Raw genomic sequence first — 16,600 nt, 5'->3', positions numbered from 1 at the left:
CCACACACACACACCATGTCTCTACACTAGGAGCACAGACCACACACACACACACACGTCTCTACACTAGGAACACAGACCACACACACACACCATGTCTGTACACTAGGAGCACAGACCACACACACACCATGTCTCTACACTAGGAGCACAGACCACACACACACACACACCAGAATCTTGATCCCAGCACATTCCAGAATCTGCATACATTGTCGTACTTTGTTTCTCCCTGCATTTGGCAATAGGCTATTGATAAAATCCGTAGGCCTATACTAATAAAAACCATAGGCTACGCTAAGGTTGACTGTTGCCATCCAAAACTGCTGAAAAACACGGTTAGCACTAAAAACAAGAAAATGGAGGAAGTCACAGAATCCGTGGCACCTGCAACTTCCGTGACAAGCACCCAGTCTTATTGATTAGTACACCTATATCCCAATAAAATCATGAAAACCCCATGAAAATCTTTATGAAATTATTATTGTTATATATATTATATTATTTTTCTCATCATTAGGCTATATTATTGGGGGTGTTATTTGGCCTGTTTTGTAATATCCCTCCCGTAAATTACACCTTTAGACCACACACACACACACACACCACGTTTCTACACTAGGAGCACAGAACACACCTCAGAGATCTACATTAAATGCACTGGCCATACAGTCTGGTTCTCGTGTACAGTCATAAGAACAGGTTCTGCAATCAGGGCACAGTCAGAACGGGTTCTAGAGACTTTGGTACAGTTAGAATGGGTTCTGTGGTCACGGGTACAGTCATAACAGGTTCTGTGGTCATAGGTACAATCAGAACGGGTCCTGTGGTCTTGGGCACAGTCAGAACTGGTTCAACGGTAAGGAGTACAGTCAGAACAGGTTCTGTAGTCTCAGGTTCAGTCAGGAGGGGTCCTGTGGTCTTGGGCACAGTCAGAACAGGTTTTGTGGTCAGGGGCACACTTAGAACAGGTTCTGCAGTCTTTGGTACAGTCAGAATATGTTCTGTGGTCAGGAGTTCAGTCAGAACGGGTCTTGTCGTCTTAAGTACAGTCAGAATGGATTCTGTTGTCAGGGATACAGTCGGAATGGGTTCTGTGCTTAGGAGTGCAGTCAGAATGGGTGCTGTGGCAAGGGGTACAGTCAGAACAGGTTCAGTGATCAGGGGTACTTTCAGATTGAGTTTTGCAGTCTTTGATACAGTCAGAATGGCTTCTGTGGTCTTTAGTACAGTCGGAACGGATTCTCCAGACTTTGGTACAGTCGGAACCAGTTCTGCGATCTTGGGTACGGTCAAAATGGGTTCTGCGGTCAGGGGTAGTGTCAGAATTTGCTCTGCAGTCTCAGTTACAGATAGAATAGCTTCTGCAGTGTAGGGACAATGGAGCTACTTTCTATACTTTCCACAGGAAACACAAGTGACATCTACAACACCACCCTCAGTGAGACATCTAGTTATAGTGAGCCAATTCTCTCACCCTGGAAACACACAACAACTTATAAAACTGGGTACAACCCATTACCTTTTCTCTTGGCCTTTTGTCCTTTTGTCGTCCTCTCATTCCAGGTGCTTGGACATTGTCATTGGTCCTCCCACAACTCTGTGGAGCTTCCATAAGCAATCTCCAAAGCTCCCACAACTTGGTGGAGCTCTCCTAAATTCCAAGGTTTACAGAAAGCCCAGGATTGCTGTTATTACCCTGGAGACTTATCTGAACAAACATTAAAGTCACTGTCCACGGCAAATAGGTGCTGCTGACTTAGCTCGCCTTACACTGACTTAGTCTACTTCAACCCACGTGGAACCTAGCGTACTCCCAGTGCTGCGATTGCTCACCACAAGAAACTGAAGCAAAACCAACTTTTTCTAAGCAGCAAAACAAACTTTTTCCAAGCAGAAAAAGGACATCTTCAGACGACCGAACAAGACAAAACCTCCACCATTGGAAACCTCCACAGTTCCCAACTCCACAGTCGTGCTCTCCCAAAAGCCCACAGGGACCAGGTACAACACATGGAAGAATCGCCATAAGACTCACTAAACATCCCAGGCAGTAGCTGCAGTTTAGCTTAGTCTTAATTAAGATTAATGTGATTATTTTTGTTCCTATTTGTCTGATCAACTGACTGAGTTGTTAGCTGTGCAATTACTTGAATCGGCTCACTGTCTACTCATAGTGTAACCACACGTGGTCTGTCTTTCCTTCCAGCTAACTCTCCAACTCAAACTCTAACGATCTTACAATCTTAATACTACCAGTAGTCAGTGAATAACCAGCTATTAGTTATTGTTGCGCTTATAAGTTGAAGCTATGCTTCGCTCTCACTTGCAGCCAAATTAGGTTCTTCAGACATGGATACCACTACACAAACGCAAGCAACAAGCTAAATTTGTTTTCTCCTTTGTTAAAATAACACAAGTACACGCACATGCATTTACAGGCACACAAGTGTACACTAACACTCACACTCACACACTCATACAAACTCTCATACTTCCTGTAGCTTCCCCAGTTATATTAGCCTGTGTATGTTCTGTATTTTTGTACGTTCGTTTAATAAATGACTAAAACTGGTGTCAGAAGTACAGTCAGAATGTGTTCTGAAGCTTCGGGTAGAGCTAGAATGGGTTTTGGGCCAGAGGTACTGTCAGAATGTGTTCTGAGGTCTCGAGTAGAGTTCGAACAGGTTCCAGGCCGGAGGTACAGTCAGAATGTGTTCTGAGGCTTTGGGTAGAGCCAGAAGGGGTTCCAGGCCAGAGATACAGTCAGAATGTGTTCTGAGGCTTTCGGTAGAGCTAGAAGAGGTTCCAGGGCAGAGGGTGGGGAAGTGTCTGCTGGGATGAATCCTGGGAATTCTGTCTTCCACTTCACCGGACACAGAAAGCAGTGATTCCTTGAGCTGTCCTGTACAGTTCACAAGGCTTCATAAGGCTTCTTATTGTGCTTGCAGCTTCACTGACTGCCACGGCATCAGCCAGCATGCGGGAAGTTCCTTTCGGAGTCGATGTAACCAGCATGAACAGTACATTTCCTGGCTTTCCAAATATGAAAGAGTTCCCTGAAACACACCTCCAGCACCTTCTCCAGGCACACATGCGCACACACGCATACGCACACGCGCGCACACATACACGCTCGCGCAGCTACTTTAAGGTAAAACAACATACATTGCCGCAGTCATACATTTACAAAAGATGGCATAAAGCAACTTCAACATAAATCTGCAACCGCAGGGCACTGTGGACACTGCAGGTGCTGCATCTCTTCCGCCTGCTCCATTCAAAAGTGGTCTGGGACGGTCAGTAAGGCGTCTTCTGTGTCTCTGGTCACACACACATTCTGCAAGAAACAAACATTCCGGAATGATCCCTCACACCAGGGACAAGGGAGGAGAGCCACGTCCACTTACTGATTCATGATCTTACTTTCTTACTAATTTAAATTAGCCCCCCCACACCACATTATAGCTAAATCTACCGATAATCTCATAATTAACAGCTGATAACTAATCTACAATGGGCTAAACTACGAGAGACATTAGAAACTAATGTATAAAGACATTAGTTAATTTAGCCATGGTCACTTACTCAGCTGTGAGTGAACTGCTCCTGTTCATCTAAACTAAATGACATATCAGTTTTTATTACCCAGTGAAGTTTTTTAATTAGCCACAGCATTGTTAATCTACTGAACTATTCTTTGTGCTACCTTGTTAGTTCACTGTGCAGTTGTTTAATGGGTAGTTCTAGTCTTGTGCGTGTTTGATGTAATTAGTACTGTTTAGGTTTGTTACAGTTTGACTAATTAACTGGCCGTGTTTCCATATCAGTGAGGTTTCAGTTACCACAGAAGTGGAGTTTATTAAGCCAATTGTGCTGCTGAGCAAATGAGTGATGTCAGCTGCTTTATTCAGTTAGCTGTTAGTAGTGCTGTTTCAGTAATCTGTTAAAGAATTGCATACACACTAAGACAGGGGAGTATAGAGAGAGGACCAATGTAGCACCATGTAAATGCTGTATTTTATGCATTATTGTTATGATGTCTATTATTATGTGTTATGGTATTAAGGTGCATAATATTATGGTCGTATGTTGGTAAGTTGGAAAGTTAACTTGTGTTTAATATTGTATTGAACTTACGCACATAGTTATTAGCCAGGTCTGGCACTGTTGCTGTCATATCCCTGGTCAATACACATGTGGATAAGAATTACATTCTGGATAAGAGTGCCAGCAAAATTAATGTAGAAAAGGAGGGAAAAAATCCTCCATGAATGCATGAAGCTTGCTAATCATGCTCTACAGGATGAGTCACTGGAGTGCAGCCCTGAATCAGCCCAACTGACTGACTGACTGACTGACTAAGTGACTGACTGGCTGACTGACTGAGTGACTGTCTGACTGGCTTTTGTATTCTGCTCAAATCTCTGGTCTGTGTCTAAATAACACCAAGCTGTAAAAAAATAAACGTGTGTGTGTGTGTGAGAGAGAGAGAAAGTGTGTGTGTGTGGGTGTGAGAGAGAGAGAGAGAGAGACAGTGTGTGTGTGTGCATGCGTGCATACATGCATGCGTGAGTGTGTGCGTGAGTGTGTACATGAGTGTGTGTGTTTTTATGTGTGCGTGAATCTCTGCTTACCACAGGCTTCTCTCTGTGTGTGTTCACTGCTTCAACATTCAAGCAAAAGGATTCCACTTTGCAGCCTGTAACAGAAAGAGTGGGATGTGACAGGGCTGAGTGGCAGGGTCATGTGACAGAATTGCAATGCATGGTCATGTGACAGTGTCATGTGACAGGATTGCAATGCATGATCATGTGGCAGGGTCATGTGACAAGGTTGAGTGGCTGGGTCAAGTGGCAGGGCTGAGTGGCAGGGTCTTGTGACAAGGTCATGTGACATGGTTGAGTGGCAAGGTCATGGGCAGGGCTGAGTGGCAGGGTCATGTGACATGGTCATGAGGCAGGTTCATGTGACAAGGTAGATGTAGCACAGAGGAACGTTCTGGTACGATGATACTGACCATAGGCCACTGGTGTGAGTTTCAGAACTGTGTGGAGAGGGCACTTGAGGTAGGGCAGGTCCTCTGTGGGGTGAAAACAGACAATATGCTGAGTTCACCTCGGACACACTGCACACACTTTACACCTGCGACACACTGCACACATTTTACACCTGAGACACACTGCTCACGCTTTACACCTTAGACACACTGCACACATTTTATACCTGAGACACACTGCACACACTTTACACCTGAGACACGCTGCACACACTTTACACCTGAGACACGCTGCACGCACTCTACACCTGAGACACACTGAACACACTTTACACGTGAGACACACTGCTCACACTTTACACCTTAGACACACTGCACACACTTTACACCTGAGACACACTGCACACACTTTACACCTGACACACACTGCACACACTGCTATACACTGCTCACACTCTACACCTGAGACACACTGTTCACACTTCATAATCTCTCTCAGATTCTGATTGTGTGACTGTGGCCTGAAGGCATATATGGCCTCAATAGGAGCACGTGGGAGCCCATGATGTTTTCCCTGCAGTACATGTGTGAATGTGCCAGTGATTATATGTGCTAAAGCAAAGCAGGCCCCCTGCTGAAGGTTCCCTACCTGCGTTCTTATCCAGGAAGTAGGCCAGCAGGCAGCGCATGACGGCCTGGTGACAGACCACTAGCACGTTCTCCTGGCGCTCCAGCTCCATGATGACTGGCTCCAACCGCTGCACCAGGTCCTCATAAGACTGCAGAGAGTCACACACACTCAGAGACAGAGACTGGCATTATATGGCCACACGCACAAACGCCTTTAGAGATGGAATGTGTGTGTATGTATTGTAGGCACTGTGTACTATAGATGAAGTGCAATGTAGGCAGTGTGTAGTGTTTATTGTAGGTAGTGTATACTGCAGGTTGCCTGTATTACAGATAGAGTGTACTGTAGGTAGTGTGTATATAAATAGTGTGTACAGAAGGTAGTGCTCACTATAGTTGCAGTGTACTGGTGGTTTGTACTGGAGACCTGTAGACAGTATGTATGAAGGTAGTGTGTACTGTAGTTACAGTGTACTGTAGATGGCGTTTACTGTAAGTAGTGTGTACTGTAGAGTGTACTGTAGGCAGTGCATACTGTAGTTAGGGTGTACTGTAAGTAGTGTGGTAGTGAGTACTGCAGGTAGTGTGTACTGTAGTTAGGGTGTACTGTAAGTAGTGTGGTTGTGAGTACTGCAGGTAGTGAGTACTGTAGTTAGGGTGTACTGTAAGTAGTGTAGTAGTGAGTACTGTAGGTAGTGTGTACTGTAAGTAGTGTGGTAGTGAGTACTGTAGTTAGGGTGTACTGTAAGTAGTGTGGTAGTAGTGTGTACTGTAGTTAGGGTATACTATAAGTAGTGTGGTAGTGTGTACTGTAGTTAGGGTGTACCGTAAGTAGTGTGGTAGTGAGTACTGTAGGTAGTGTGCACTGTAAGTAGTGTAGCGGAGTGTAGCACAGTGGGTAAGGAACTGGGCTTGTAGCCGAAAGGTCGTACGTTCGATTCCCGGGTAGGACACTTCCGTTGTACCCTTGAGCAAGGTACTTAACCGAAATTGCTTCAGTATATATCCAGCTGTATAAATGGATACAATGTAAAAGTTGTGTAAGTCGCTCTGGATAAGAGCGTCTGCTAAATGCCTGTAATGTAATGTAATGTAATGTAGTGAGTACTGCAGGTAGTGTGTACTGTAAGTAGTGTGGTAGTGAGTACTGCAGGTAGTGTGTACTGTACGTAGTGTGGTAGTGTGTACTGTAGGTAGTGTGTACTGTAAGTAATGTGGTAGTGAATACTGTAGGTAGTGTGACAGATACAGTTACCTCTCCTTTGGGGTAGCGGTAGCGGTATTTGTCCTGGTCTCGCAGGGCAAATTCCTCTGGGTAGTTCTCCTGTATCTCCTCATACATCATTTCCTCACACACTCCCTACACACAGAGAAGAGAAATTGGCATCATGCAGTATGCATGTACACATCAACACACACGCACATGCTCGCACACACACAGCACATGTTCACGCGCACACACACACACAGTGTTTACATCAAACTATATACTCATCACATTTTGGATTGATTCAGTCACATACACATTTTTTCACTTACCGCTGACTCAGCTCCGAGAAAAGATCTTTAACTTATGGCTGGAAAAACAACTTTAACTAACTGCTGACGAACAAACACACATACACACATGATTACTTAAAAATGATCCCTTTAGCGTACTCTCTCTCTCTCTACATATACACACACACACACACACACAGATACAGCACATGCACACACGGCGCACACACACACAGCACATGCACTCTGACTCACTGCATCAATCTCATTGAGAGCCTTCCAGGGCTCGTAGGGTACACCCACAGGCTGAGCGGTCTGGATGGTGCGCTTCAGGTGGCTGGTCCAGATTTTCAGATCCTGAATGGCCTGGCTCTGGATGAAGTCTCTTAGTGCACTGGCAAACTGAATGAGAATAGGCATCTCACACAGGGCGGCAGAGCTGTGGACTACAACTCCCATCAGGCAAACATCTGTGATGCTATGCCTTCAGATCAGTGCAGAGCTCTGTGTGTTTCAGATGGAGTTTTATGTGCAGATATGGCACAAAAGCCAGCTATGAACATTCAGTCTGTGCTAACCACTCTCCTGGGGGTTCAGTCAGAGTCACTGCACTGGGGGTGGAGTCAGAATTACTGCATTGGGGGTGGAGTTAGAGTTACTACACGTGAGTGGAGCCAAAGTTACTGCACTGGGGGTGGAGTCAGAGTTACTGCACTGGGGGTGGCATCATAGTCACTGCACTGGGGGTGGAGTTAGAGCTACTGCACTGAGGGAGGAGTCAGAGTCACTACACTGGGGGTGGAGTCAGAGTGAATGTGCTGGAGCGGAGTCAGTCACTATGCTGCGGGAGGAGTCAATGACCACTTGTCACTGTGTGATAGGAGGAGCCAATCACTGTGCTGTGATAGAAGTTAGTCACTACGCTGTGGGATGAGTCAATGATTACCTGTCACAGTGTGATAGGAGGAGCCAATCACTGTGCAGTGAGAGGAGTCAGTCACTGTGTGTTAGAAGTCAGTCATTTTGGGAGGAGTCACTGTCCCACCTTCCTACCCCGCGGTGAAAGGTCAGAGTCTCCTCCGATTCGGCCTTGTAGGTTGAGCTCACTCTCTCCATGGCGACACAGGTAAATGGAGCGTGGCGTGACGTGGATGTTCATGAGGTAGTAGACGATGCGGCTTTGGATGTGGTCTAGGACCCTGTTCACCAGGTATCGCCGGCCCACGTTAAAGATCTTTATGAAGGACAAGTTCCTGTAGGAAGTCACAGGGGCAAGAAACACATTCAGGTTAGGTTCACCACCAGGATATAAACATCTTTATGATTCATGGATCATTACTGACAGGTGTACTGTAAACCTGCCCTGTCTTCAAGCTCGTCACCTGTCAAAATCCTCATCCAGGGACACATAGGCACGTTTGTAGCAATCGATCCTCTTCAGGAAGTCCTCCACTGTTTCTTTCATGTCACGGCCCTTGTAGTCTGGGCAGCTGAGCTTCACTTCCTACCGAAGCACAAGACAACTTCGCTTAAATACAGCAGAACGCAACACAACATCGCTTAAATACACCGGAGTGCAAGACAACACACTTACATACTCCACAACACAACACAACACACTTACATACTCCAACACTCAACACAACATCGTTTAAATACTCCAGAACACAAGACACCATCACTTAAATACACCAGAACACAAGACAACATTGCTAAAATACTCCACATCACAACACAATACACTTACATACTCCAATACTTAACACAACATCACTTAAATACTCCAGAACACAACACAACATCGCTTAAATACTCCAATACTCAACACGACATTTCTTAAATACTCCAGAACACAACACACTTACATATTTCACAACACAACACAACATCACTTGCATACTTCAAAACGCAACACAAGATCACATACATACTCCAATACACAGCACCACCTCACCTACAGATTACAATATACAACACAGCATCACTTAGAAATTCCAACACATAACTCATATAAAATATTGGAATCTAGTATTGGGAACAAGTTTGAATTAATTATTGAAAAACAGGATCTTAAAGCATAGCCAACATGTTTTTCGTGGAATGTCATGTTTCTTGTAAAGGATCAAAGGGATTGTGGTGGGGTGTGTGATTTTAAGAGATCAGCAGTATATTCCGGGAGACATACTAAAGACATACTATGCATGATTTTTAGCCTTGCAGTTACTGTGTTTACAGTCGAAGAAGTCTCTTCCTCTATCCTCAACCCCACCCACTCTCCTCCCTTTTGATATTTTACATTAAATTTTCTACCATTTTTATTTTTATATCTTCGTTTTTACTGTCATCATTGAGGAAAAGCAATTCCAAAGTTGACTCTGGTTTTTGAGCACGCCCTGTCGGCTTGTTGTTCCACTTAGCTACACTTGCCCTTCTTCACCACTGCCACTGCAGTAGCCAGCTAGCTGCAAACGCTCTGCTGAAACCTGATCCCACCCGACAGGCTCTGCAGTCACAGCCTCCCCTTTCCACGCAGAATAGACCATCATGCCGAGAAACGTCACAAACACATCTTAGAAGAAGAAATACAAACGGAGGAGCTATCCATTTACCTTCCTGATAGGGTAGAACGGCGTATGCACACACACACACAAACATGGGCACACACGTGTGTACACACACACGCACACAGTAAGAAACTGATCGGACACACACGTAGATGTCAGTGGAAAATGTTCTGTGGTTGACGTATTAAATGCTCATGACACTGTAGCTGGGAGGCTACATTCTGTCATGGCTCTATAATTTCACATGCATTAAATGTGTTCATTACACCACATGAAATTGAGAACCTCAAACAGCTATATTCCTCTGGTGGAGCCAAAATCACAGGTTGCCATATCCACTTCACACGTGGTTCAGTTTCCAGCTGGATCAGAAATAAAGTCCCTTACCTTGATGTTTTCTGCAATGATATCTGGATCATCACATAAGGACTCCACAAAGAAGATCTGCAATGCAGAACCCAAGGTGAAGTGAACGTCTAACTTTAACATATCTAACCCAGATATGTCCTCAATGTGATCTTTAACATACCTAACTCTGAGATAACCTCTCAGTTAGTTCCACGTTGGTAAAAAGTATCATCAAAACAAATCCTTATTAAGGATCTTTAGCAGAACACAATCACAGCTGCATGCAACTGACTCTAGCCAGAATGTGACACAATGATTAGATGTTTGAAAGAACACAATAATAAAAAATAGGGCTATATTTGGGAAAGTGTCTATCTTATCTATAGTGAATAAATATCCAAGAAGATCATTTCATAGCCTGTAAAAATTGAAAATGTTTATTAGTTCATAAATGCATCTCAAAAGCTCAGTGAGCGTGAGACCCTGTGTGTGATTGGTCAGAATTCACAGGCACATAACACAGCCAATAAGGTACAAGCAATGTGCTTCTCCATAAAATCAGAATGGGACAGATGGTTTTTAGAGGAAAATCAGTATAGGAATGATAGGTGTTCTCTGTAAAATCAGACTAGCAGTTTTTTTCTGTGAAGTCAGTGTTGAAGCAATCGTTTTGTTTTCCTTCTGTAAAATCAGTGTTGGAGAAATAGTTTTTGCCTGTAAAATTAGTGTTGGAGTAATAGTTTTTTCTGTAAAACCAGTGTTGGAGTTTTTCTCAGTAAAATCAGTATGAGAGTAAAATCAGTGTGGGAGTTTTCATCTGCATAGTTAAATGGGGTATCTTTCTCTGTAAACACACCTTGTAGCTGTGCTCCAAGGCAAACTGATGGATCATCTCCCTGCGCTCACGTGTGGTGTTGGTGGCATCAAACACCTGAAAAAGAGAAGACATCAGAAACCTGACCCAATCAGAATCAGCTCTGTCTCTCCTGACCCAATCAGAATCAGCTCTGTCTCTCCTGACCCAATCAGAATCAGCTCTGTATCTCCTGACCCAATCGGAATCAGTATAAATGTATAAAAAGTAGTCACTGAAAAGGCTGGGTTCAACTGACTCTGCAAACCCTTTGAGGCAGTTGTGCATGAAAGCGTTGCTGGATTGTAGCATCTCTCTGTCACTGCTTGCATACGTTTAATAAACTTTATCAATTCTTCATCAAGACTGGAACTGGCAGATTTTCTTACACAGCTAAGACAATAATGTGGCATGGGGTATATTAGACACAGTTAAGACAGTAATGTGGTATATTAGTCACAGTTAAGACTAATGTGGTATGGGGTACATTAGACACAGTTAAGACACTGATTTGGTATGGGGTATATTAGACACACTTAAGACTAATGTGGTATGGGGTATATTAGACACAGTTAAGACAGTATGTGGTATGGGGTATATTAGACACAGTTAAGACAGTATGTGGTATGGGGTATATTAGTCACAGTTAAGACTAATGTGGTATGGGGTACATTAGACACAGTTAAGATAGTAATGTGGTATGGGGTATATTAGACAGATGTGGTGTGCGATATGAGGAGAAACTCACTGCCACTTGTCCTTTCTCCTGACTGAAGAAAACAGGTATGTCTCTCAAGGCAGCAAGGGCACAGGCTCTGAACACACAGAGAAACTGCACTTTACTACTCAACACACAGGGAACACACTTTAGCACATTAGCACTAAACACATGTAGAAACTGCACTTCAGCTCTGAATGCATGTGGAGAAACTGCACTTCAGTGCTAAATTCACAGAGGAACTGCATTTTAGCACAAAACACACATGGAAAAACTTTTCACTGTCTTTCAGGGCAAGGCCAATGGAAAATAAGGTACGGAAATAAGGTATGAGATTTATACATGTAGAGGCTGAACACTAAGACACAACTGAAAAGGTGTTTTAAAACATTTTGTATAACACAACATAAATCTTTGAAACCTGTTCAAGTGGAAAGGGATAAGCCTTTTCAGTCAATAAAAAAACACAAATAACAGGAGGTGGTTTTGTCCAGATTTTTATGATATATATTTTGATGGTATAAATGATCATTTTGCAGCGAATGTCGGTCTGCAGGAGACCAAACTCTGGGACATTCTGCAGCTCCACAGATTCGCCGGTTTTCGTACTTGCGGATCTTCATGGCCTCCTCGTTGTCTGGCCGGAAAAACTCAAAGCTCTCGTAGGTGGGAACTGCCTTTCTGCGGTACTGCCCGACGTTGAACACTGAGAGAGGGGCAGAGACGTGGCGTTGCCAAGGGTACGCATGCCAATCATTTCATCTCATCACTGCTAATACTTTAGGTGCACTTGCTTATGAACACAGGAAACAAAGATCCATCAAGACCATGCATGTAGGAAGTGGGACTGTATTGACATCTCCCATGGGTCCCATTTTTTCCAGTATCTCAGTTTCTTAGGAGTCATGAACACTGATCTTAGCTGAGGCTAGAGAGGCCTGCAGTTTTTTACATGTTCTTCTGGGGTCCTTTGTGACTTCCTGAAAGAGTTGTCATTGCATCCTTGGAGAAATTTTGCAAGGCAGCCACTGCTGGAAAGATTTACCACTATTGTAAGTGTTCTCCATTTGGAGATAATGGCCCTCACTGTCATTCAGTGGTGTCCCAGAGCCTTCAAAATGGCTTTGTATCCTTTTTCAGACTAATGCATTTCATAAAAAAATTTTCCTCATCTCATCTGGAATTTCCTTTGATCGTGGCATAGTGTGCTTGCAGAAACTTTGTGGTGACTACTTCATTTTGATGGAAAGGTTCAATAAGAGTGAGGTTTAGATTCAACAGGGCTGGCTGCAGTTAAGCCTGGCTGTGTTCAATCAGCTCAAATTATCAATTAAATTTGGTTAATCGGTTGCAGGAGGCAATTACTTTTTCACACAGGTGATGTGGATTTTTTTTTTTCATTAAATAAATGAAATAATAATTTAAAAAATATGTTTTGTGTTTACTCAGCTTCCATTTTCTAGTATTACATTTTGTCTAAACATCTGAAACCACTTAGTGTGACAAATATGCAGTAATAGAGGAAATCAGGAAGGGGAAAATTATTTTTTCACGGCATTGTAAACACACTGTACAGCAGGGTTAGCCAATGAGTAAGAGTCAAGGGCAAGTATCAAGAGTAAATAAGCTAGAGTCAGACTGTTGGCTGGCAGTGAGGACTGACCTTTGGTGACCACACCGATCCAGTTGAGATAGCGAGTGAGCTTCTTAGAGATGTAGGTTTTCCCCCGGGCGGGCAAGCCAACCATCACGATCATGGTGGGGGAGTTGGTGAACTGCGGCACGCAGGCTAAAAACGCACAACACACCAGACATCTCCTCTTTTATCATAATGTATTACAGACGTACACCCACGCTACGAAAATGGACAGTTCATCCATTTTCTTTTGACTGCTATATTCCCTACAGTAATAAAAGTGAATGGAGCTCAGTGCTCAGCTCGGTATACAAATAGTCTCCTACTCACATACTCACGTGCAAACGCACATATACATATATGCATGCATGCACACAATGAGTGACTACTTTAGGCCCTGTCCATGCATTAGAAGCTGGGTCAATTGGTAGAGGCTGGGTCTACAGGTAAAGTCTGGGGGAGCAGGTGGAGATTGGGGGTACAGGTAGGCACTGGGATATCGTAGCATGTAACCCAGAGGTCACAGGTTAAATACGCATGTGTGGCCCTGTCATTGTAACCTTCAGGTGCTTAAACTGAACTGCTTCTGTAAACATCCAGCTGTATAAATGGCGACTATGCAAGCTGTGGAAGTCCCTCTGGATATGGTCTATCACAGTGGTCTCCAACCCTGGTCCTGGAGAGCTACAGGGTCTGCTGGTTTTTCTTTTCACCTTAAAATCAGCACCCAATTGAGACCCAAGACACCAGGTGAGTTGAGTTAACTGTGTAATCAACTGCTCTAATTGATTCATGAAGTGCAGAGTCACTATGAAAACCAGCGGACCCTGTAGCTCTCCAGGACCAGGGTTGGAGACCACTGGTCTATCACATGCCAAAACAAAGTAAAGTGCCGTAGTGTTGCTGAGACACACAGAAAGAAACTCAGTCGACATTTTTTTCTGAACATCAAGGTGTTCACATTTCCTTTTATGAAGTTACATTCAACATCCTCAACAATTCAGAGACATCTTGTGAAAGACACAAAATTACATTATTCATGGTATTATAAATAAAACTAATGAAATTAAATAAAATATCACATTATTGTGATATTCCTAATACAGTGTCATAGTATTAAGCACAGAGACAGGCTGTACTAGGGCATGAATGTATTACAGAATGCATACGGTGCACAAGCCACATTGATCATTTTTCCAATATACTGTCCCTGTGCATTTAAATCAGAATTCATGGCAATCGAATCTCAGCCCCTGTTAACATGATATGATATAATCATGATAACAGCAACAACATAATTTCAGCAGTGGAGAACCCCAAAATGTGACAACTCATTTGATAACAATCTGCATGTCGAAACAGCATGTACCAGCATGCACACAGACACAAACACTCACATACAATCAGAAGATCAACAGGTTGCAGCACTGGACTACAGCTTCCTCCAATAAAGCACCCTGTTTATCGTTATTAATGCCCAAAACCCCACAAGCTGGCCTGATTAGGTTAGAGATGAACTCTGCCCCTCACTCTGTTATGGTCATTAAAGTAAAGGAAAGTAAAGGAGAGAAGGAAAGGTGGAGGAAGGGCTTCCAGGAAAGGCAGAACAGACATCTTTCCCTCGCTCACCTGTGCTGCCACTTCGCACGCATTCCCTCGCTTCTGTCTTCTGTGCCTCCATTTTGAATGGTATTCCAGCAAACCTGGTGAAGGAAGAGGCCGTTTCACTCAGGCTAAGACACGCTACTCGTATGCCACAGATCTTACTATAAATGCACCCTGTACTGCTGCCTTAGGAATCCCCCCCCTCTCCAGGACACACGATACCTTCACAGACTGCCAGGGCCCCCCCCCTGACCCCATCACGCTGCGGCCACACGGGGGGAGTTGCCAGTGACAAGAGCAAAGGCCAAAGGTCATCTTAAAAGCAGACGCGGCTGCCTCTGCTCCGTTCTCGCCGCCCGCGACGTTTACGACTGCGTGGACTCTTACACATCACAGTCTTATCTCTGTATTAGTTTTACTAGGAGTGGTAATGAAGAGCCATTAACTTTCTGAATGGCCTTCAGTTTAAGTGCAAATGTGCAAAATGCATCATTATAGTGCCTGCTATTGGACAGGAAGGAGTATTACTGAACGTGTGTGGGATTGTTGATCAGCTTGTTAGACCCACACACACATATGCACAAAAACTACACTTTGTGGTATGTAAACTACACTTTGTGGTATGTAAACTTGAAAATTTGGCGTATAAAATGTGCATGCGGTCACATAGTCTGAACTCAGTCCACACGGCTGATCCTTGTTACCATCCCGAGGCATAGAAAGAAACAGGTTCTCAACTTCAATCACGTTCTCAGAAACATACCGGGTGTGTCACTAGGCTGTAAATGAAAATGACACGCTGGGCTGGGGGGGGCGTGGCCAGATCATGAGCGCTGAATGTGTTCAAAATCACACACTCACTCGGTAATGCTGCGAGCTGCACTGAGACCGCCTGCCCAAGCGGAGCTCCGCGCTGCAGCTAAAATCAGTCGGTATTCTCCTGCAGAGTATGGAGGATATTTTTAGTAAGGTGACAGAGCCCTGATACACAGCTTCCATCTGCAGCTCACAGACTGCGTGTCTGCCTAACTGTGCACACACAGTCTCTCTCCCTGTACTTAACTGTGCACACAGTCTCTCTCCCTGTACTTAACTGTGCACACACAGTCTCTCTCCCTGTACTTAACTGTGCACAGTCTCACCATGTACCTATCTGTGCACACACAGTCTCTCTCTGTACCTAACTGTGCACACACACAGTTTCACACCATCTCCCTGGGTAAACACATTAATGTTACTGTTCAGTGAAGTCTGGTTCAGGGTGTTCCACAGAGTCCTTCTCCTGCTCCAACAGTGCCCCACCTGAACTCGTACATTATAGTGCCTGCTATTGGACAGGAAGGAATATTACTGAACGTGTGTGGGATTGTTGATCAGCTTGTTAGACCCACACACACATATGCACAAAAACTACACTTTGTGGTATGTAAACTACACTTTGTGGCATGTAAACTTCACAGCACGGAACATCGTTTGAAAATTTGGCGTATAAAATGTGCATGCGGTCACATAGTCTGAACTCAGTCCACACGGCTGATCCTTGTTACCATCCCGAGGCATAGGAAGAAACAGGTTCTCAACTTCAATCACGTTCTCAGAAACATACCGGGTGTGTCACTAGGCTGTAAATGAAAATGACACGCTGGGCTGGGGGGGGCGTGGCCAGATCATGAGCGCTGAATGTGTTCAAAATCACACACTCATTCCCTCGGTAATGCTGCGAGCTGCACTGAGGCCGCCTGCCCAG

The 16,600-nt window shown here is 44.2% G+C and overlaps 1 protein-coding gene across 1 annotated transcript; it reads right to left on the bottom strand.

The window, feature by feature from the left end:
• Nucleotides 1–1,861: 1,861 nt before the first annotated feature.
• On the bottom strand, nt 1,862–15,041 carry LOC118210739 (6-phosphofructo-2-kinase/fructose-2,6-bisphosphatase-like). Its single transcript, XM_035387148.1, has 14 exons — nt 14,878–15,041; nt 13,276–13,401; nt 12,222–12,318; nt 11,643–11,709; nt 10,898–10,972; nt 10,081–10,137; nt 8,512–8,633; nt 8,175–8,382; nt 7,385–7,531; nt 6,885–6,989; nt 5,649–5,778; nt 5,021–5,083; nt 4,638–4,702; nt 1,862–3,340 (listed from the first exon to the last, which is right to left on the bottom strand). Exons 1-14 carry the CDS (start codon nt 14,927–14,929, stop codon nt 3,281–3,283), a joined length of 1,374 nt encoding a protein of 457 aa, XP_035243039.1. The 5' UTR covers nt 14,930–15,041; the 3' UTR covers nt 1,862–3,280.
• Between the last annotated feature and the right edge of the window lie 1,559 nt (nt 15,042–16,600).

This window comes from Anguilla anguilla, chromosome 13 (assembly GCF_013347855.1).
Source record: "Anguilla anguilla isolate fAngAng1 chromosome 13, fAngAng1.pri, whole genome shotgun sequence".
Classification (NCBI taxonomy): Eukaryota; Metazoa; Chordata; class Actinopteri; order Anguilliformes; family Anguillidae; genus Anguilla; species Anguilla anguilla.
The sequence above is the reverse complement of the archived record's forward strand: the minus strand, read 5'-3'. Positions and strand labels throughout refer to the sequence as shown.

Coding starts and splice junctions, on each gene's coding strand:
- LOC118210739 (XM_035387148.1), bottom strand. CDS start 14,929: ATGGAGGCACAGAAGACAGAAGCGAGGGAATGCGTGCGAAGTGGCAGC. Junction 10,973..11,642: donor AGGAGAAAGGACAAGTGGCA/GTGAGTTTCTCC, acceptor TCTCTTTTTCAG/GTGTTTGATGCCACCAACAC. Junction 7,532..8,174: donor TTTCACCGCGGGGTAGGAAG/GTGGGACAGTGA, acceptor ATTCTCATTCAG/TTTGCCAGTGCACTAAGAGA.